Consider the following 23,548-nt stretch of genomic DNA (forward strand, 5'->3'; position numbering starts at 1 on the left):
GCCTGCTCAGTTGACTCCTACTCATAAGCAGGCAATCCAAGTTTGCTTTGCTGACTACAGGGGAGATGTTTGGGGCGAGGCAGAGCAGGAGGAGAAGTGGCACTGGGCGGGGGGTGTCTGTGCATTAGTACATTTTACTGTACACATTGCCTTCTTAGCATGTCTATATTCTTCTTCCTGATTCTCCTTGCCGGTTTCCCTATCTTCTTCATCACACTGCATCCCCTCCCTTTCTACAGCATTTCCCTTTTTCATTTCACTTTGCTCCTCTTCTTCACCTTCTTCTCTCATTCCTCTCTAGCTTTCCCCATCTCCTCCATCTCACCTCCCTCACTCTCTCTTATCCATCAACTCTCAGGCCTTTATCTCAGCCTGAATCTATTCCCCTCTTTCTCCATTTCTCAGTCTCATATTCCATCTCTCGGGCTCTCACTCCCGCCTGCCTGGCCCTCATCTCTTCCCCCCCATCTAGTTTTCACCTGCTCCCAGTCCCCATCATTCTTCTCTGATCTCTCCTATTTCAGATCCCCACCTCTCTTATCTTATCTTCTTATCTCTAGCCATGGCAGCAACAGCTCTATGAGGAGATAAAAAACCAGGGTCACTCTGCCACCACAGCGCCTCCTCCTGGCCCCATGGCTTCCACTTCTTTTATAGAAAGGAAACGCAGTGCAGGGAGAGGAGGAGATGGCCTGGCAAGTTTCTGCTGCCTGCATAAGTAAAACCTATTTGTCTGTATTTTTGCCTGCAGGGTTATGCAGTCCTTTAAGTCATGGTGAGGTCCCTATCAGTTCTGGATCTCTGCATAATAAAGTATTCATCACATTTTTTTTTTCATGTTTGTTTTTATGTCTTTTTAAATTAGACACCATATCTAGAAGGAGGAGGAAACGTAGGTGTCTGTTCCGTGGAAGGCTCATGAATTAATCCTGAGTAAGTGCATTCCCAAGTGAGTCAGGACTAACCAGAACCAAGTGAACAAGGGCAGACCTGGTGACTCAGAGGAATGGGACTGAAGTGTCTCATTCTGCAAGCCAGAGAGTGGGGGAGATAAATGCAAAGAAAGCAACTGCATAGATAGAAGGGAACGGGGATTCTCTTATACACGGAAAGAAAATTGGCTGAACTTGCAGTCCTTGGCCCACCATGTCACAACGGCTCTGTGTCACAAGAGGTCGGCTGTACCACACCAAATTCAAGATCTTGACACTGGCCTGCAAATTCATCAAAGACCCGACCCCCAACTAACCTCAGCAGCTCCCTCACCCCCTATAAACCCCCTATCACGCACTAAGGTCATTGAACCAGACCTGCCTTGCAACGCCATCCCTAAGCAACCATGCGCCTCACAAAGGCCAGAGAAAGAAGCTTTGTAAGTGCTTCGCCAACCCTGCACATCAGGTCTGCCCCAGACCTCCTAGCATTTAGGAATGTGGTAAAAACTTGGCTCTTGTGAGGTAGCATTTGACATTAGCCCATCCTAAACCCATAAAAGCCATGTCCTACTATTCTGATCAATGAAAATCCCTTCTGACCCCCGACTAGGTACTTAACCAATCATTCATTAAATTATCTGCTCCTGAGGTAATCCTGCCTCAGCTCCCCCCCGACTCTAACATTGAGACAAGCTGAACAGGTTTCCTTGAGTTATGTTGCATGTAATCCCCACACACAGCTTTATTTACCCTACCACACCGTACCCAAATCTGGACTATTTTAACTATTGATTGTAAATGTATTCAGTTATTGTTTAGTTGATATAACTTGTTAAATTATTTTTGTTGGAGAAGCTTGTCATAAATAAACGATGATGACTGGGGTACAGCCAGGACTGACCCATCCTGTCCCTTCTGGCAAGGAACTTTAGAAGGTGACAGGTCAGTCCTCAGTCCTCGTGACTGCCATGGCCATCGGATGGCTCCAAGCCACAAAGTTATGGTTCTCACCTCCAAGCCCAACGGGATCCAGATACAGCGAATCCATGCATGTGCATGGGCTGAAGAAACAAGACAGCTCGGACGCCTCTCGTCACTTTGGAGTAAGGTTCACACCTCACCCAGGTCAATCCAAACAGGGCTTAGCCCCCATGACCTGTATGGGGTAGTAGTTTTGATTTCCCTAATACAAGTAGGAATTACATCTCCATGCAGGAAATGAGGTAAAATCAGGACTGAATCAGCCTGCTCTGGTAAACCTAGGTACGGTGGCAACCCAAGGGAATGACTTGTAGGATTTTTCTCCAGGCTTCTCAACAAGCGGGTGCTATGAAAGTTAAGCAGTTAGTATAATCCATTGGTTAGAGCACGATCACCTGATTACCCTCATGAGCACTGCCACCTATTGCTTTTCTCAATTCCATGTCACCGGTGAAACAATCTGACCTGGAATCGCAGAATGCTAGTCCGGTACTGAAGGAGTCATCTAATCAGCCCGTTAGTACATAGGAAGCCTTTATCACATCAGCACTAAACGAGCAGGGCAAAGCGGTGCCAAGAAATATAGCATGAAGTTTAGAATTAAATCATGTTTCTTTCTCATGGGATTCAATTTATTCCATTGGGATCGGCTGATCCAGTCCTGGTTTTACAGCCATTTGCATGCATCGGCTTTAGTACTGAATTCCAGACAGGGTCTACAAGCTCCTGCATCCCATGGAGGTAAGACCAGGACTGGATCAGCCTATCCTGATAAATGGGATCAAGTTAACAACCGCCCTTCTATCGGGAGGAATGCACCGACTCCTGCATGCCTTGCGAGACAGTAGTGGCCCATGAAAAATATAAATCAAATGAAAAAATAAAAAATAAATAGATACAGCCGTGCTTTAAATATAGTCTGACTGTATAATGCCAGCTGAAAAAGTCAATGCCAGATGTCATCCTGAAGCATGCATGGAGCTGCAGTTCTGATTTGCCTGAGAAAAGCCCAGGGACTACAACTCCCTGCATGCAGTGGGCAACACCAAGCCTGGATCAGTCTGTCCATTTTGACATGGAGCTCTCTGGCCTTCCTATTAGGTACTAAGGTGGTCAACAGGCTCCATTCTTTTTTTTTTTCAGGACAGGCTTAATCTCATCTTGGTTTTACTCCCACTGCATGCGTGGCTTTCTAGTTCTGATCTCCCTACTGACTTCCCAAAGAAAAGCAGGAATACAATGATGGGAAAGGAGGCTACAACCAGGGGGCTGGACCATCCTGTCCCGAAACACCCGAAGCCCGCTGGCAAGCTTAATAGGTACCGCAAACCTTGGCTGTCCATACTCCTTCAGCTTGAGCCATTAATGCAGTAATTTCATTGCTGACACACAAACTCTGCGACCCGTGGTGTTAGGTCAGAGCTAATGAACGCCACATCAAAGTACGAGAATATGTGACAGCAGGTGGCCAGCGTCAGGCACAGTCCTCCTGCCTCCGAGACAAGGCAGCCTTTGCTAGGTGCTGTGCAGAACCATGCAGAGGACATTTCCGCCCTCCAGCTATTAACCCCATTATAAGGCGTGGCGGGTGGGGTCCTTCCCAGAACCTGCTAGACTGCTACTGATATCTTTCTCAGGTCTTCAAACCGACACACCCTATGCTACTGCCAAAGAATAGGATACTCCTCTCTTTACAGAGTCCCAAATGCAGTCACATGGGCTAGCCTGGTGCACACTGGGGTTTATTTGTTGTTTTTTTTAAACAAGCTATAAGAGCCACGGTGAGACAGTAGTACTGTATAAATGTGCTATGTCTCTCTCATGACGATTTTATGCTAGTTTGCTAATTTGCTATGCAGCTTTAGTGAAGTTATGTATGGACACCATCTGGGTTGCACCTTGCTTTGTGCACAAATGTTTGTGATAAGGTAACAAAAGTATTGAAATAAATAAAACAAGTGGGCATTGTGCTACAGCATAATCCTGAGGTTTCTCCAACATTTAGAGGGGCACATTTTGGCAACTCACTCTGTGATGTAAATCCGTACTGTGAGTTGAAAAAGAAATGGAACATTTTCAGTTTCATCCCTGGGGCAGTGCCATAGATCCAGGTCGATCTCTGGCTTTTCTGCTCACTTCTTTGCAACCAGGGATCCTCTGTGCTTATTCCAGGCTTCTGCTGTTCCATGCGTCCATCACCCTTCCCATGAGGAAAGATTTTCTTCATGTCACTCCTCAGGGAACCACTTCTGAAGTTCACTCAATGGAAAATTAAACACATTTTGTAAATGCACTGCTTGGTACCTGATTAGCAGGGAGGGAATGGCCATGTTTGGAAGGCCACACAAAGGTCAATACATGGGCAAGGAAAAGAATGGCTCATGTATGGGTGAAGTGGGACTTAACTGCACCACAGCCAAAACAGAGCAATTGGAAACTGTGTCTATGTTGTACGGCCAATATGACAATCTCTGTCCAAACTACTCTGCAGACGAGTCAAAAGTACCTGTTATATAGGATATAATGGCAACACGCAAATACCTTAAAAGTTATGCAAAATGCACAAGAAGCAAACCTACTCCACAACAAGGGGTCATGGTATGAAGCTTCAAGGGACAGACATGGGAGTAACATCAGAAAATATTTCTTCACAGAGAAAGTAGTGGAGGCATGGAAGGATTTTCCAGAATAAAGCAGTAATGAAATTCAAGAAAACATGGGATAATCACAGTGTGGAAGAAAACTACAGATTAACTGTGGTTTATAGCACGCACCAGAAAGGAAACTGGGCAGACTGGATGAGTTTGATGGTCCTTATCTGCGGTAATCTTCTCTGTTTCTACATAGTGTGTCCAATGTCAAGAAGAACAAGCCAAGCCAGTGTTGGCTTTACTCTGACGTATGCAGGGAGATGGAGACCTGTTTTTTGTAGGAAAAGCATGCAAATGGGGTAAAACCAAGACCGGCTCAGTTTGTTCCCATGGACACCCTACCATGATCTATCTGTCATGAAACAGAAGGTGCTTTGTAGCCCACCAGGACTATTCTGAAGTTCTGATTGCCATGACTAGTCATTGGTGCAGCTCCAAGTCAGACAAGTGACTCTGGTGCTGACAGAAGCACAAATTATGAAAACAATCTTTGCGTTGTTTTCTGTTGCTTCATTTTCTCCCCGATTTCTCGGTCTCCAAAGGGAAGAGACAAAACTCTGCCATCTGATTCAGTACAGACACGCTCAGAGTGGGTCTCTCCCATGCCTCGGGGAATGTTGGGGCGATGAGCTCAGCAGAACGGGTCCCGCCCTGAGTATGAAGCTCTGAGCAGCTCACCTTCCTATTGCAACATGGGTTTCATGTCTCTTTCCCTGCGACTCCCTCTCTCAGCACAGCTGGATGCTCGGAGGAGAGTGGCACCCTTTATCGGACCCCCATAGGAACAATCTAAAGAGGCTTTTGTACCTGAAATTTGGAGACCCCACAGGTCCAGTCTCCGTATCTAAAGAAAGGACACAGAGGGTCTCGAAGGCACCCGTGTTTATCACGTCTTTGGCTAATTCTTTCAGCGATGTAATTTAAGCTCTCGCAGCCCGCACAGAATCCACTTTTGTCCAGGACCAATATGGCTACTCAGGACTGGAGATGTGCATTCAAAATGTTTTTTTTAAATTTTGTTTTGGGGATAGCTTGTGTCATCTTCGTTTTTCTTTTTTAGTGCGTGCTATTTGCAACAGTGTGCACTAAAAAGATGTAGATGGGAAAACCCCCTGAAATTTTGGTTTATTATTTTGTGTTATTTTTTTGTTTAGAAATAACACCAGTGGCATGAGAACAATTGCTGGGTATTTCTTGAGTCATTTTAAATGAGTGCACATCCCTAACTAGAACCCTGTGCTTAGAATAGCCAGAAAAAAATAAAGACAGGCCAAGCTCTTTCCGTGACGCGCTGCTCTTGTCCTGGGCTCCCTTTCTTACTGTCGCTGTGTTTCCCCTTCCCTTCGTAGCTCATGCTTTTTTATTGTTTCTAGCTCTCATTTATTCTGACTTGCTTTTGCTGTTTCTCCTTCCTTTCTTCACATTAGAAGTGAAAAATAAATCTAAAATAATGAAACAGCAAAAATAAGTAGGAATGAATGAGAACTAGAAAATGAAGAAAAAACTGTGAGAAAAAAAAGTTTACTTTCTGAGTTAAAAGAAAAAGCAAATATAACATTAATACTAGGGATGTACATGCGCTTCTTGTACCCGTGTACCTCGCTGACTTTCTAGTACACGGGGAAAGACTCAGAGTATGCGTGTATCTCATTAATAAAAATACATGCCTACTCTCCGTTTCCCGTGTGTACTAGAAAGTCGGTGAGGTACGCAGGTACCTGCTGAAATGGAAAAAACAAATGCACATCCTAGGGGTTTTTTTGGATGGATGCATAGAATGATTGCCGTGTTTAGCTACAACAACTAAACATTAATCAGGACCTAGAGCAGTCACAAACAGGTCTGGTTTTCAGGATGTTGACAATGAATATGCATGCGAGAGCTTTGTGTGTGCCGCCACCATTGTATGCAAATGTATCTCATGCATATTCATTATGAACATCCTGAAAACCTGGCCTCTTTGTGGCTCTCGAGGACCGGAGTTGGCCACCCACGGCCTAGAGACAATATTGGACCAAGGAAATGAAAAGTAAATATTTATGGACAGAGAAAACTAGATTAAGTCAAATACCTTGTGGTCATCTGGGTGCCTGCAGCATTGGGGGGGGGGGGGGGGTAGTTTCTTATTCAGGGTCACAAAGAGAGCCAGTGGCAGAAGAGGTCTTAAATTTATGTCCCAGGATTTCTCATGCGTCCTCCCGAAACTGGCCCAAGGAGTCAAAAGTGAAAGTCTGTCTTTGTTATTTGCTCTTAAATATGGCAGATAAGGACTTATTTAACCTGGCCAATTTCATCCCTGGTGCAGTGCCATGGGCCCCTGTCGATCTCGGACTTTGCCCTCACTTCTTCTCTGCTAAGGGTCGTCAGCGCTTATCCAAAATTCTGTTACTGTTTTTGCTCCTGCCACCTCCACTAGTGAGCCACCAGAGAGGCAGCTGAAAAAAGCCGACCGCAATGGGGTTTTGGTATCCCTTTTGGGCTTGGTTAGTTCATCATGGAAACAAGATCTCACTCGACGCTGGAATCTGCCAGACTCGGGTGTGTACTGCTGACAGAAGATTAAATATCCTCAGAGAGGAGTCTGTATTGTGGAGCGCATAGGCCTCCAGGTAACCTGGCAGAATGTCTGTGAAATTCCTAAGTCAGGGCATGGGGAGAGTTGACTGTGCCCATGGAACATCTTAATGGAGGCCAATATCCCTTCAATATTTTTATATAGTCAAACACACAAATTCCTCATATCATTTGCCTCTTTAGGCAATAAATAATTTCGCAGAATTAATACCCATGATCTTAATCAAAAGAGAAGATACACTTCCTTCATTTGATTAAATTCTAACCCTATCATCTACTCTTACTTTCTACAATACATTACCCTTTCTCAGAATGCATCTGGTCTTAAATTAAGAAACAAAACACGCACATGAGCTAGCCCCATGACTCAGGCAGCAGCCCTGCACCCTGCAGTGGGCGGAGACCAGAGTCCAAGCTCCCTCACTGATGGGGCCAGTGGGGATTAAGTCCAGTCCTGTGGTGGGAAGGCAGCTGCTATCTGAAAGAGCATTGCTGAGGGTTGAGCATTACTCAACGGAGACTTCCTTTCTGCTTGATGAAGGCACATATGTTGATTGGGTATGTCATCTGCAGTAGGGCTGACAAAAGGTGAAAGACATGGCGGGGAGGAAGGTAAATCAAGTACCACCTCATTAAGCCTAGCATGTTCCTCAGTGAAAACATTTACCTGGTTCCATCAACTAAGAAAAGACGACCTTACATTTTTGAAGCTCATAGTGCACCATGGGTGGTACTGCTAGGGAGGAGGATGGAGGAGAGGTTTGACATACCTAACGATCCTGAAAATGGGCCTAGCTCAAGGAACCAAGTGTCCCCGGCTTATGATGGCGTATCATTTCAGATTCAGGGAGACTGAAACTATATTGCCTTTTTTCTTATTTAAACCTTATTTTACGATGATTCTTTTATCCCTAAAGATGCTGCATACTTCCTTTCAGGAGACAAATCCATTATTTTCTTTATTAAAATATGAATCCTGCATTCCTAGAGCGTGGGGGTGAGGGGAATCCTTTATCTCCAAAGACTATGATTAACTTTGGCTAGGAGATGAAGTATTTAATTCCACAGCTTCTATTTCACATCTACTTAAAGCTGAGCGGTTTAGTCCATAGTCTCAAAGGACCAGGGCAATCCCGCTGGGGATGAATGTTTCAATCCTGGCCAGGGCTGGATGTAGTGATGCAGGAGCAAGCAGGGCAACAGTTGGTGAAGTTGTGTGATGTCGCTGAGGCAGAGCTTCACAGCAGCTAGCACTAGCTGGACCCAATTCTTCATTTCTGCCCTGGACCCTGTGTGTCTAACATCAGTCCTGATCCCGGCAGCTCACAAATATCCCCTTGGGCTGCTGTTGATGGGAGATGACCATTAACCTTAGCCAACACAGCCCAAGGGCAAAAATTAGCCAGGCAGCAGTACCAGAAGCTTAGCCCATTTAGATGCTATTAGATGCTATTCTGCAAAAACTGACCAGGACCCCAAGCAACTCACATCCATGTCATCAGGAGACCTGGGCCCACTCTTGGATTTCTAATACAGGACTTTGAAGCTCTGCTGCAAGGGTATATGGGAAATCAAAAATCAGCATGGAAGTTTAGGAGCCTTGATTTCTTTCCTTACTATGCTGTGAAACTTGGGGGCAGAATGTGTTCCTTCCATCTATGCCAAACCTCAAGCCGTAATCAGATAAAGAAGCTGAAACTTGCTCATACACGACTTCAAACCATAACATCTCCTTCTCCTAACTTGCCCAGAGTAGGAGGCTCTGCTCTTCTGAATTGTAAAAGAAAATGCCAGGAGACGTCTCTGCAGTGCAGCAACTTTACCTGATGAAGACGCCCCAGAAGCTTGATTGCAATAAAATCCTAGACCTGCAGGTCCCAGTGGTGGAGGCGGACTTAGACATTGTTGCTGTTCTGGGAACCTAGTTCTCTGATTCCCACGATTGGGATATGGCCATCCCGGGCTATAATTTTCTAAGAGAGGACAGAAAAGGGGGAGGAGTAGCTCTTTATGTCAAAAACAATATCCAAGCAACTGAACCGCAAGGAACGTGGGGTAGAGAAGAAGCATTATGGACTGTCCTAACAAAAGAAGGCGGTGTTTCCTTTTTTACTGGTGTGATCTACAGATCTCCAACTCAAAACAGAACTGGACAGAGATCTAGTCAAAGACATCCAAAAGGTGGGAAAGAAGGGAGATCTTAATCTGCCAGATGTAGACTAGAGAATCCCTTCTGCGGAATATAGGAGAAGAGAGAAAGTGGATGCCCTTCAAAGAGCTCTGCTCAAACAAAGGGTGTGATCCTCGATCTGGTGCTCACTAATGGGGATAATGTCTCTGATGTTTGGGTAGGGACTCACTTGAGCACCAGTGATCATTAGATGGTAAGGTTCGATATCACAAATAGGATACAGGGAAGCCACACTAAGACCAGAGTTTTGAATTTAAAAAATATGGACGTACCTGGAGGAAGAACTGGAAGACTGGGAGAAAATGTGGGAGGTGGAACAAGAGTGGGCCAAGCTAAAAGAAACTATTACAAAGGCAACAAATCTATATGTTAGAAAGTAAAGAAAAGTAAAAGAAACAGAGCTGGTTCTCTAAGGAGGTGGCTGAAAAAATAAAGACATTCAAGAAGTTTAAATGATCCCAAAGGGAGGAACACAGGGAAGAATACCTGGTGAGAATGAGGGAGACGAAGAAAGAAATCAGGAAAGCAAAAGGTCAGGAGGAAGAAAGGATTGCCAAATAGGTAAAGCGAGATGACAAAACATTTTTCAGATATATCAGAGAAAAGGGAGGTCAGAAGTGTTAAAGTGAAATTGAAAGGTGACGAGGAGCAATGCGTAGAGAGAAACAAAGAAATGGCAGAAATATTAAACAAATACTTTAGTTCAGTGTTCACTAAAGAAGACCCTGGAGAAGGACCATTGCTGGTTGACAAGACCGTAGATGGGGATGGGGTAGGCAAAACTCCATTTACCGAAGAGAATGTATGGGAAGAGCCAGGCAAACTGAAAGTGGACAATGCCAGGATACTGAGGGAGCTCACAGATGTGCTGGTGGGTCCACTGAAAGACCTGTTCAACAGATCCCTGGAAACGGGACTGGTGCCTTGGGATTGGAGAAGAGTGGGAGCAGAAAGGAGGCCGAAACCTGCAGGACAGTTAGCCTCACTTCTCTGGTGGGAAAATTAATGGAGACGCTGCTGTAGGAAAGGATAATGAACTACCTACAATCCGATGGGTTGCTCAACCCAAGGCAGCATGGATTCACATGCAACATCGCTCTCCGCTTTAACTGTGGTTGGGGTGGGGGGGGGAAGGGGTTTTGGATTCAGATGCATGGCAATGTTGGGCCCTGACTTTTACAGTCTGGGGTACTGATAAGCAGACATTATGGAAAAAGCACAGGACTGCTTCAACTGCCATGTCCAAAAGCAAAGCGCGTTCGAGCAGCATGGTCTGAATCATCAAGACGACTGCTCACCTCCTAAAAATGTTGCTAGCAGTAATTTGTTATGGGTTAGACAGTTTGGTTTCGATTGTAAATATTACTATCCTTAACATAAGGCACAGGGAGCGGCAGTTACTACCATTGACGTTTGAGGGCAGACTGGATGGACCATTCGGTCTTTTCTGCCAGCAGTACTTATGTTGCTATGTATATTATGAGATGGCATAGACTTAGTTTGCTAATGTGGTGCTTGATTGTAAAGGTGATGACCCTGAAAAGTATTGCTCCCTTAGGATGGCCACCTGTCTTCATGTCATAAGCAAATGTTGCTCAGTCACATACAGTGATTAATATAAACAATTACAATAAAACTATAAAAAATTTAAAATGCACTTCAAAATCTGTCAAGTGCTTGTCAGAAAAAAAAGCTTTCATATATTTATAAAAAAAATAATATAAATATAAGCCTGGTAGTGACCCTACTCCTCCTATCTCTTTTTCCTGCTTTCCCCAAAATACGAACCCCAGAAGTGGTAGGCCAAGAGAATATGTCACGTGCAGGGAAGGGAATATAGTATTCAGCTAAACATTTGTTGAAAAAAAGAGAGAGAGAGAGAGAGGACATTACTGACCAGGAAGCATCTGTCACCCCTAGTGCAAAATTATCATTGATCTCTACAGCTCTCCAAATGTTACTTTGTTGAAATCATTTGTTTATAATAATAAATAATTGCCCATTGGTTTGGTCATTTCCTGCTTGCTAACTGTCTGTTCTGTTGAGGGTCCAAAGCACTAACCTTCAGAACCAACTCCCTCCCCCACCCCCCCCCACCCCCAATTAAAAAAAAAAATATTTTTAGTAATTAAGCTTAAGTGGGATTAATTTCCAGGAATGATATATCAGATGCAAGGCTGAGGTGATCAGGCCGGGTCCAGAATGAACTGGTTTTCTATCTATTGCACAGAGGGCACTTTGCGGCCTATGTACTAAGCATATTTTCCCCCTATAGACACAACATTGGAAAAGCCCGTTAGTACATCTGGCCCCTTGGGAATGAAGAGCTTAAAATGATACTGGCTCTATGGCAATGCTGAAACTGTATTTTGGGGAAATCCAAGGATTATCTCCATCAATCGAAATTGATAAGAAAGAATACTTCGTTGCATCATCAGTAATAGAACAATGAATCTTGAGATCTAGTCTATTATGGTTCCTTCATGCACCCTTTCAGTAGTACTACTCAGCCTAGTTAGGGGGGGGAAGAGGTGCTTGTGCCAAATATTTGTAGTGTAGCTCTATGTCTGCCATCGTATTCCTTCTCCCCTCCATGCTCCGCTCTTCACCTCGTATAGTACACTTCTACAACCTGAGCTAGAAATAGCCAATTGTATGGTCTGTAAGGGCCACAAATGTCTAGTTTTCAGGATGACCAAAGCCATGGAAATAAACCATTAATTTTTAAAGTTGGGTGTTAAATGCAAACAGAGTTCAAGAATATTCCTTGTGATAATGAGTAAAAGATACACTTGTTGCCTTCCACTACTGATTTAAGAAACATTACCCTAGAGAGTGTTATCTACTATCATTATTATTATTCAACATGTATGTAGCGTCACAAGGTGTACGTAATGCTATACAGATATACATAGGAGATGTCTCTCCATTAGGGTCGCCATTCTTTCAAGACGGGTTGATCCAGTTCTCATTTTCTCCCACTCAGATAGATGTAGCTCTGATTGCTCTAAGCAAAATAGGAGCTACAAGTCTATGTACCCAGGACTGGATCAGGGTATCTTGAAAAATAATAATAATAAAAAAAAAAAATGAAGCCAACTATGATCTGAAAGAGTTTTGGAAGTAGTGAAGCAACTGCTATCATGTAAAGAAGGGTCATCATGCCCATTTGCTTCCAGCATATCAGGTATGCCTTTGCGTCATTTGCGCCCAATGCCGTAACCAATCAGGAAGCTCTTTGGGTCCTTGAACGTTTCCCCTGCTTTCTGGCATTCGACAGTGCCGCTTCTGGTTTCACCGACATCACTTCCTCTGATCGCTGCGTAGTGCCTGGTTTCCTTTTCATTGCTGGAGGTCCCGGTGGGAAGAGCTGTAGTAAGGCCATGCCTAACAAGTTCACATAGCGTGGGCCTGACTTTTTTTTTTAATTCCTTTCCCAGAGCCTTCCGCAACTTGCAGTTCTGTTTTGTTGGGGTTTTTTTCCTATTAAGAAAGTGGGACTTCCATGTGTGAAATCCCGAGACTGAGGACCTCAGTCACGTGGATGACCTGAAATTAGCTGCTAGAAAGTGACATCACAGCACATGCCAGGCGATAGGTAAAGAAGGGTGTAAAACACACGTTTTAATGAGCATGGAGACAACCGGAAGAGGGCATTAGGAGAATTGTTTAGATTTGCAGCTACGCACACTAAAGCTCTCAGTGTCAGACTTCTGCTGAAATGTAAAAGTGTGCAGCAGGGTTGCAGACTGCTCCAGATATGCACAATGCCTCCAACAAGTTACCAGCAGGAATGAAAGAAGCCGGCTCCTCCTCTCCAGCAAGTCACAGCCAAGGTAATCAAAGGCCCTGCTGTGATAGGTGTGGCAGGGAGGCTCTGAGCTTAGCAGCAGAGCACAGCTAATCTGTTCCTGGCCAGACAAAAGCAGGTACTCACAAAGCATTCTGGGGCTCCTATGGAGAAAGTGAAGAGATACAATCAGAGGCCAGGAACAGCTGGCAGAAAGAGACAGAAATAGTCCCAACTGGATGGGGTGCTGCTGGCCTGATGAGGAAGAATTTTCCAAACTACTACGTGGATATACTGCCTGTTAACATTACACCCTATGAACTCCAGGTGGAGGCCATTTTGGAACAATTCCATACTAAGAAGGGCATTAGCAGTACATCTCAGACTGAGATCGTTCCTAACAAGCCTTGGCTTACGAATGCAGTTCATTCCTGTCACAGTACGTGCAAAATAAACCCATTTGTGGTCCATAAGAGGCAGGGAAGGGCTGACTGACTAGACACACTGACCAAAGCATAAGAACATAAGAAATTGCCATACTGGGTCAGACCACGGGTCCATCAGGCCCAGCATCCTGACTCCAACAGTGGCCAATCCAGGCCATAAGAACCTGGCAAGTACCAAAACACTAAGTATATCCCATGCTACTGATGCCAGTAATAGCAGTGGCTAATCCCTAAGTCAACTTCATTAATAGCAGTTAATGGACTCCAACAACTTATCCAAACCTTTTTTATTGTTCAACACTTTTATTGACAAAAGATACAAAGAAAAAACACTGGGCACATCTGGGACTCTTATGCACACCAAGCAATAAAGAAGACATCAATCATTATCCCAAAAAGCAAATTACAAGAAACAAGAAGAAAAAAACAACACTACCTTGGTCCCGAACCCCCCGCCCACAGACAGACACACACACACACACACACACACACACACAACAGGCTCTAGCCTCATTCACATCAAGTTAATCCAAACTTAATAAACTACCCATTTAATACAAGGCTACGTGATCTGTGAGAAAGAGAATGAATGTAAGGTCCCCATGTCAACATAAAATACTTCTGGCTTTTGAAGGAATGACAGGATGAAAAATTATCCAACTGCATCATCTATGAAAAAGATTCCTCCAGTGCCAAAAGGAAGGGCTTCAATGTCCCTCCAATATAACAAAATCAATATTTTCCCCACTGCAGTTCTCCACACTGACAATCCAAACATTTTTTAAACTCAGCTATACCAACTGCCTTTACCACATCCTCTGGCAATGAATTCCAGAGCTTAATTATGCATTCAGTGAAAAATAATTTTCTCTGATTTGTTTTAAATGTGCCACTTGCTAACTTCAAGTAATGCCCCCCTAGTCCTTATATTATCCAAAAGAGTAAATAACCATTTCATATTTACCCGTTCAAGTCCTTTCATGATTTTATAGACGTCTATTATATCCCCCCCTCAGCTATCTCTTCTGCAAACTGAACAGCCTTAACCTCTTTAGCCTTTCTTTATAGGGGGGGGCCATTCTATGCCCCTTATCATTTTGGTTGCCCTTCTCTGTACCTTCTCCATCGCAACTATTTCTTTTTTTGAGATGCGGCGACCAGAATTGTACACAGTATTCAAGGTGCGGTCTCACCATGGAGCGATACAGAGGCAACAGGGCCAGCGGAACCACTAGGCAAACTAGGCCTGGGCTTAGGGTGCTGACCGTTAGGGGGCGCGAGCCATGTGGGATCGCGAGTGGCAGCGCCACAGAGTGGAGATCCAGCAATCTCCACTTCTCTTTGCCGGTGCAGCAAAGGACACCTAACTTAGGGAGGAGAGTGTGCGAGGTGTTTATTACAGTAAGACATAGTTGTGAAGATGGGCTGAAAAATCACAACTGCATCTGTGATCATAAACCTCAGCTCAGTGCCAAAACGTAGGCATCGGCGACACAGGCACCCACAAACTGGGACTCTCCCCATTGCTCCCTGACTTCTGAAGGAAGACCTCCTCCCCTTGCCTATAGGTGCCATAATCTTAAATCTGGCCCTGCCTCCACCCGCAGGTAAATACCCAGATCTTGGGTGGGATATAGGTTCTTGGATGACAATTTTTCTGCCCGTCTCTGATTGGTACAAGGGGGAATTCACCCCCTGAACTCTTTGGATGAGCTCAAATGTAAAGCTTCCTGTCGGGAGAAGGTTCAGCAGGCCTGCCCCAGCTTTTCACCTCGGAAAGTCTTCATGAACCCCCCTGACGGGATACAGCAGCTACATAAATTGTATATATTTAACAGCAAGCTCCTCCTGCCTCTTCCTTTTCCCCCTCTCTGGATGCTCTTCCCCCACAACGTACCCGGGTCCTTCCGTCACCTCTGCTCGCTCTCGCATCACTCTCTCCCCCATTTACCAACTTCCCTATATCTTCCCCTCCCCTAATTCTTCTGGGAGACCCTCCTCTCTAAGCCGAGAACTGAACAATTCTCATTCGGCCTGATTTTTATTTGTAACTACAACATTGCCATAACAGTTTTCATGAAAATAAAGCTTACCAAACACCTTTTTATTGGACTACATACAATTCTGACTGGAGGAAGGGCATATCTGCTCCCTCATGCTCGTCAAGACATGTATTGTTAGTCCAATAAAAACGGTATCACCTTATATATTTTTTGCTTTTATTTGCTATCCTTCATTTCTATGTATTCAAGTGGCCTAACACAGCAACCATACTTCTTAATCCCTAATCGTTATGACTCACTACTGTACCACTGCTGGGGGCATGCACTTGCTGTATCTGTAGAGCCTACAGTTATATCTGTGCACACTGCTGCCGTGCGTACCTGTGTTATCTGCATATAGTGCTGCTGCAGCACACACCAGGACTGTATCAATCTCCAGCTGCTGTAGCCATTTATATACCTACCACAGGCTGAAACTGCTTCACACAGAAACTCTTCTTTTTTAAGCAATTGAACCAGACAGACATTATGTAATAGCCACAATGTCTGAGAACCATGATGCTCAAACAGAAAGAAATACAAAAAGGGCGTGCATGCAGAACTGCACACTGGCCTGTGTGATCGTCTTAGGCAGGTACACAAAAACTGGGAAAAACCATATATTCCCAGCCATACAACAAAGACACAACTCCTATCATTTAAGGTATCTCAGGACATGACCAGTACGAGGGCCAGACAGAGATGTACCTATCAGTCTTACCCTTAAGTGAATGTTGTCATTTAAAAAGAAAAAGCAGACCTCTTGTTTTGCAACTGAAAGAATCTGAAATCATCTCAAGAAGTGTAGGAGCTCGACAGCTGAAGGAGAACTAGAGCCTTTTGCCTCTAGAGCACTGGCTTAGGTTGGACGGGACCTTAAAATGGTGCTGGTGCTATCTGCATTTCCAGGCAGGGCTGCCGTAAGAGGTGGGCCAGAAGGGGGGACTGTCCAGCGTGCCAGGTCAAGAGTGGCCCTTTAAGTCAGTCCCTGAACCCAAAAGGAGCCCCTCGCCCTGGCTGCTGATTTGTCCAGTCGCCGCTCGGGTTCCGGGGGGCATTGGCAGAAGCATTCAAATTCTGGCCCCTGTCAGATTCCTCACAAATCACCCTTTCTCCTTAATTTGTGACAAGCACATGAAGAGAACGGAAAGACATGCTAAGACTAAAAGCGTTCTCATCTTTTCCCTCCGTAGGTGAAAGTTTCTTTTCAAAATGAAGCCCGATATAACAGACTTCATGTTGGCTATGCCAGCTCCATTCATAAATATTTCCACCCCATGCAAAAAAAAAGCTTCCCTGTGACTAAACTTGTGCAAAATCAAGAGAAGGATAATCACCTGCCTGTCTTATTAGTGGTGGAAGCAAGGCTGCTATCAGCTTTACCCTCGGCTGCACATGAGCCCTGAGTCTCCACAGCAGAAAGTAGGAAGAGAAGCATAGTACATTACCGGGTAGCCCCACGAGGAACTTCCTGCCTGCTGCTTGGAATAAAACTGCGTCCGGGCCGTATTGTAATTGTCATTCACGCCGTCGTACATCGACCCTGCAAATAAGAAGCGCAGCATTAGAAAAGAAATGCCAAGACCCAAATTTAAGAAGCCCAGGATAGCAAAACCAGTGGCACAGCTTCATTAAGGAGGAGAGGTCAGGCGACCTCGGTGATCCATGGATAATCTGTGATTGATTTCAGTTTTTGAGAAGCGCATTTTGTAAATCACGATTCAAAAATGATTTTTTGGGGCTAATGCGCTTATTATTTATTCCACTTGATTTATCGCCCAAAGTTAGCAGTTTCAAGACTGTGTAATCTACGAAAAGCCTGCTGGACCCACAAATCCCCCACAAGCCTTTTTAAAGGGTTAAGATCTTACTGAGCTCAGGTGAATAGGTCAATTGTTCTTTATTGCCCTGTTAACATCCTAACCTAAAATGATTACAAGAAAACTGATCACCTGCCAAGAGATTTTACATACTGGAAATATGGAGCTCAAAGTCTAAACCTTTATTACAATTTCCAGTGAATTACCCTTCACATTTTCACGCCTGTTTTCTCCTGAAAAGTCCTGTTAGTGACAGAGAATAAAAGAAGAGGTCTCACTGTTTCTGACTGTCCAGAGTGCATTTGTTCTAATTTGCTCTCCGTGGTTTGTTACTGAATGCACAGTTATTATCGCTGGAGTTTTACCGGCTGTTTCATGTTTCTTCAACCCTGGACTGTGGTCCCCACTAAGGGCTTTATAATGAGATCGGCCAATGCCAGGCATACAGAGCCCCTCTTTATAAACAGGAAACGCCGCAGGAAGTGTGTGCGCCCTCCACCCCCTTGGGGTGTCTTAGATTTACCCTCAGACTTCCTGCTCTCCAGAATTCTCTTCAGGGGGTAATGAGAGAGGGCATGCATTCAAATTAGGCTCTCCCGGTGACCATTTCAGAAAGGGTCCCCAGGAATGAGCTGCAGGAGCTGCTCGGATGGAGTTTATACCCTCTTTTACCCCCCTTCCCTAACTGCCTCTCTCAGAATGAGCGCGAGTCTGTTTCCCAGGATTATCCTGATGCTCAGTCAGAAATCGCCAGACATTAAACTGCACAGCCAAGGTTTTCTTTAGCCAATGATAAATCGCTCTTCAGCAGGATGGGAAACCTTTTTCCTGGTGCATCAGAGGCTGCACGTGAGCTTCTGCATCATCCTTTTGGGGTAATTCTTACGTCCATCCAATTATAAGTGTAACAGCCTGCAAAATGTTCAGTTTTCTCCCACCTACAGGCTGATGCAATATCGGCACAGGTAAAGCGTGCGTTCACGATCGAGCGCCCTCTCTCCTAATGCGCCGATCGACGTCTCCGGGACGCCCGATACAAAATGCAAATCAGCTGCCGTGGGAAAAAAAAAAAAAGGAGGCGCTAGGGGGAAACTGTGCACCCCTAGCGCCTCCTCTGCAGCGGGTGCCCGGGAGAGGTGGCTGTCAGCGGGTTAGGAAAACGGACGCTTAATTTTACGAGCATCCATTTTCCTAACCTGTGCAGCGCCATGAGTCAATTAATGAACAGCCGTTTTCCTGAGTGTCCCTACTTCTAATCTGACCGCCAGCACGCTTTTTTTTTTTTTTTTACCTAACTTCGTTTTTCCAGTTCCTCAGACTTAAATATCTCCACGATAGTAAGTCTGAGGAAGAACAGAAAAGCAATATTTTCTATGAACTTTTAGGGGCTCCTCAGAACTTAAACGCCTGCTGAGCGCACTGTATTGCATCGGCCAGCTAGTGATCCCCGAGACACACCGGGCAAGGCAAGCACGAACCATGGGGTCAGGGTATGGGAAATGGGGACAGCTTCTGATTTATTTTGGGGAGTAAAGAATTTCCCCCATTTTTTTTTTACCAAGTTCTTATGGGCATCACAGATACTAAATAATGGAACAGAGTCTCTGTGAAACCTTAAAAACAGATCTCTCATGGGGCGGCAGTTCCTACCCTAAACAGCTTGCTGGGCAGACTGGACAGTCTGTTTGGGCCTTTGTTCCCGGGTACCATTCCTGTTATATCCCTTATTTGGGTACCTACTGTACATTTTAAAGGGTTAAGATCTTACTGAGCTCAGGTGAATAGGTCAATTGTTCTTTATTGCCCTGTTAACATCCTAACCTAAAATGATTACAAGAAAACTGATCACCTGCCAAGAGATTTTACATACTGGAAATATGGAGCTCAAAGTCTAAACCTTTATTACAATTTCCAGTGAATTACCCTTCACATTTTCACGCCTGTTTTCTCCTGAAAAGTCCTGTTAGTGACAGAGAATAAAAGAAGAGGTCTCACTGTTTCTGACTGTCCAGAGTGCATTTGTTCTAATTTGCTCTCCGTGGTTTGTTACTGAATGCACAGTTATTATCGCTGGAGTTTTACCGGCTGTTTCATGTTTCTTCAACCCTGGACTGTGGTCCCCACTAAGGGCTTTATAATGAGATCGGCCAATGCCAGGCATACAGAGCCCCTCTTTATAAACAGGAAACGCCGCAGGAAGTGTGTGCGCCCTCCACCCCCTTGGGGTGTCTTAGATTTACCCTCAGACTTCCTGCTCTCCAGAATTCTCTTCAGGGGGTAATGAGAGAGGGCATGCATTCAAATTAGGCTCTCCCGGTGACCATTTCAGAAAGGGTCCCCAGGAATGAGCTGCAGGAGCTGCTCGGATGGAGTTTATACCCTCTTTTACCCCCCTTCCCTAACTGCCTCTCTCAGAATGAGCGCGAGTCTGTTTCCCAGGATTATCCTGATGCTCAGTCAGAAATCGCCAGACATTAAACTGCACAGCCAAGGTTTTCTTTAGCCAATGATAAATCGCTCTTCAGCAGGATGGGAAACCTTTTTCCTGGTGCATCAGAGGCTGCACGTGAGCTTCTGCATCATCCTTTTGGGGTAATTCTTACGTCCATCCAATTATAAGTGTAACAGCCTGCAAAATGTTCAGTTTTCTCCCAAACAAATATGACAACTAGAAGCTGGCAACACAGCACCCCTAACCAGACAGGATTTATGGTCCCAAGGGACTGCAAATGGGCTACAGCTGCGCACCCTGGCAGCCCGGCTCCTATACATTCTGATGGCGAGGGCAGCTGGCAGTCCTTCAGACATCCGTCTGCAAGTTTCTACTGCTCTTTCCAAGGATCAGCCTCCCTGTGTGGCCCAGCAGTGCAGGCAAGAGCTGGTGAGAGGATGTTTAAAAAGTACCTTATCAGTTAATAGGTGCCTTTCTGTACCTATGCATCCTTAACGAGTGCAATACATTTCAAAGTGCTATCTGCAAACTGCGCCAAGGGTACTCTTAGATATACTGGGGTTTAAAGTGACTAAAACCAGGGTAGCTGCTTTCCTAAGAATTCAACTTTTAATGTCCCACACATATATAAAACTCTGACAGAGTACTCTGTGATGTCCAAGGAATACAGAAAACAATTTTATTTTTTGGGAAGGGGTTGGGTTTATGCATTCACATACAAAGTAAAAAAGGTATGTCTAATGGGGAAATCATATCCATCTGTCTGTGACCTTCTTTTGACAGTCAGATTGTCCTGAAGACTGGGATGCAGCAAGTCGGGCGTTTGCTTCCTGGAAAGTGATAGGTTAAAACTTTAGGTGGGGCTTCCAGGATGATTTTTTTTCGAGCTCGGGATCTTGCGGTCGGCCTTAGCGCACAGGTTTACTGCAGTTTTGTGCGTTAAACCATGTTGCTGAGAGGACTAAGATATATTAGCACTGCGTATGTGTTGAGAGAAGCTGTGCTGGTGGGATCTCCCCCACGTGTGTAGATCCGTGACAGTACAGAACCAGTACTTGTTCATTTCAGTTATTTTGTAAAGGCACAAAATGTTCTCTACCATTCTGAAAAGAGTGACACATTCATAAATGGGACAGTTTCATTTTGCCTAAGAAATAAAGAGAGGGATGGTCTCAAATCCTCAAAAGCGTTTCTAAATGAAGCCCCCGTATTGATCCTGGAGAAAACCGGAGAATCTTAGTACGCTGTGAGGACCAAGGAAAAGATATTTTGAGTAACTCTGAAGACATCATAGTAAGATTAACAAATAGCTTGAAGGCATCAGGGACAGGCTAAGCCAGTCCTAATTTTGCCCCATTGCATGCTGGAGCTTGTAGTTCTCATTGCCTCATTGTTGGCCCATTGCAGCAGGCAGCCTGCTGGCGCGCATCAGGGGATCAGGAGGAGGGCGTGAATTCTGCGGGGAGGAAGACACGCTGGAGCACATCTTCCTCCGATGTCCCCGGTTGACACCTTTCCTCGCAGAGTTGAAGGCCCTCCTCCTGCGTTTTTGGCTGCAATTCAGCCCTCACCTATTCATTTATGGCCGCACCACCTTGAACAAGAGGAGACTGAGGGCCAAGAACCACCTGGTTAACTACATCGTAGCCACTGCAAAGCCCGTCATACACAGGACAAGGATCGTGGCGTCGGAAGGTGGTGCCCTGGAAGACTGCGTGGTGCGGGCCGGGGTGAGGAGTGAATATGAACGCGCTGTAGCCACAGATACATTAGATGAATTCGTCTGGAAATGGGCAATAGCGGGCGGGCTCTGAGAGGTTCTCGGCGGACCCCAGCCTTCACTGCTAGAACACATTTAGGCTTTTGTTTTCGGGCAGTGGCGCACGCCCTCCACGTAGCGCGGGTACGGGAGAAGTGAGGCGTCCCCGCCCTTAGCCAGCCACGAGCCTTGGGGTCCCGCTTGGGCAGACGGGAGTAACCCCGAGGCCTCCCTGCCAGGGTTACGGTCCCCTTCCCCTCCTCCCAACCAGTCCTCTTGCATTAACCCTGGGCGTATACCTGGCAGTGACAGATCCAGCACCCTAGCTCTGCACTGTATTCTGGGACATGGAGTGCCAGTGTGGTATAGTCTGGACTACAGATCCCAAAATGCTATGGAATAGAAGATTAAACCTGAACTGGCTTCAGTCTGCCTCTTGTACTGTTCTGGAGCCACCTGATAAATCCATATAAAGAACATGAACTGACACTCAACTTTGTACTATCACAGAATGGCGTTGGCACACTCTTGTGTTTGCTTTGGGCTAGTTGCTCTTTTTTGCACTGGCACAGGGTTATCTCTGACTCTGGGCACCCACGAAGGAGCAAAGTAACTGGAAACACCACTGTTACACTGGGAATGCAGTGACATTGCTTTATTGGGCGATAACATGATTGCTAATGCATATATCACCACGGCAGGGCCCCAGAGTAAAGCTTTGGTGCAGTACAGCTTTGATTAATGCTTTTCTACACTTTGTTCACCATTTTGAGAGATTATCAATCCATGATGTTAAAAAGTGCTTGAGGCCCTGAGATGGTTTATTAGTACCTGTGAATAAGAGGGAGCCAGAGACCCTGCAATGAATCTTCAATCTGTGAGGACAGAAAGGTTTCTGAGCCCGAGATGGATCATTGATCCCTGATGTTAGGAAGTGCCCAAGACCTTGACAGAAATCTACTAAATTGCAGAACCATCTGCAAACAGGATTGTGTGTGCAAAAAAAAAATACATGGAAACCTCGAAATTCCAGGGCTTTCATGTGTTGTACTGCCCAAAGCCCCATTAACAAAAACTTCTGCAATAGCAACATTTCACACTTACTTCACTATGCACCAGAATTTTATTTAAATTCATAATGAACGGGTCTTTAAAATGCAATATCATACAGCGCAGCTCATTCATTATGAATTTTATGAAAACCAGCCTGTGAAAATGTATTTGCGGGCTGGGGTTTGCAAAAAAAGTTACTACACCTCAATAAGGTTTACTTATCTTTTTTTAGACTTTTCCCTGCAAAATTTCAAGTGCATTTGTTTCCTACGGATGTCATGTGCATGGGTAGAAAAACTGTGTGCAAACAGCCTGCGAAGCTGTTGGAAATCCCACAGGTTAGTGCATCCCCACTCCTCCGGATGGTTTATTAATCCCTAAAGATAGGAAGGAGCCTGTACTCTAATATGTATGATTAATCCACGAGGACAGGGAGGTGCCTGGGATGCATCTAATCTCTTGAGATTCTTCTTTTATCTAAAATCCTGTCCTGTTTTCTTTAGAAAGTATCCAGTGTTGTGGCCCAGACTGCCACTGTTAACTAAAATGTTCAGTAGGGACGGAACAGGTGAGCACCCCAGAGAGCAGAATTCCTCAGAACAAGCTAATCAGTAACCCGATGTTCCACCAGGAAGCTAATCTTTCCTGGTTGTAAGGCAGTGCAGTGTGCTGCATGTTTACGCATTACTATTATGTTTTCCTTTAATGACTTTCTTTTCAGAGAGAAACAAACCCACACAATGCTTGTAACTGCACTATAAAAAGCATTTAAAAAAGTCATTAGGGGCCAGCCTGATGGCTCAGTGGCGTATGCTGTGCACTGCCACGTGGAGGGATGTTCTTGGGGGGAGGGG

At 45.0% G+C, this 23,548-nt stretch overlaps 1 protein-coding gene across 4 annotated transcripts in view; it reads right to left on the bottom strand.

Moving 5' to 3' along the window:
* PKP1 (plakophilin 1) overlaps positions 1–23,548 on the bottom strand; it is a 54,646-nt gene that overhangs the window by 25,504 nt on the left and 5,594 nt on the right. For 2 of the 4 annotated variants that reach the window (XM_029572269.1, XM_029572268.1), the window contains exons 1-2: positions 17,709–17,889; positions 17,059–17,153 (exon numbers count right to left, since the gene is read on the bottom strand). In XM_029572269.1, the coding sequence (XP_029428129.1) occupies positions 17,059–17,153; positions 17,709–17,874 (261 nt within the window). In that variant the 5' untranslated portion in view covers positions 17,875–17,889. Of the gene's footprint in view, positions 1–17,058; positions 17,154–17,708; positions 17,890–23,548 lie in introns of those variants that run through there. The other 2 variants (XM_029572266.1, XM_029572267.1) reach the window with 1 other exon arrangement.

The sequence above is a fragment of the Rhinatrema bivittatum genome, chromosome 12, assembly GCF_901001135.1.
Source record: "Rhinatrema bivittatum chromosome 12, aRhiBiv1.1, whole genome shotgun sequence".
In the NCBI taxonomy this organism is placed as follows: Eukaryota; Metazoa; Chordata; class Amphibia; order Gymnophiona; family Rhinatrematidae; genus Rhinatrema; species Rhinatrema bivittatum.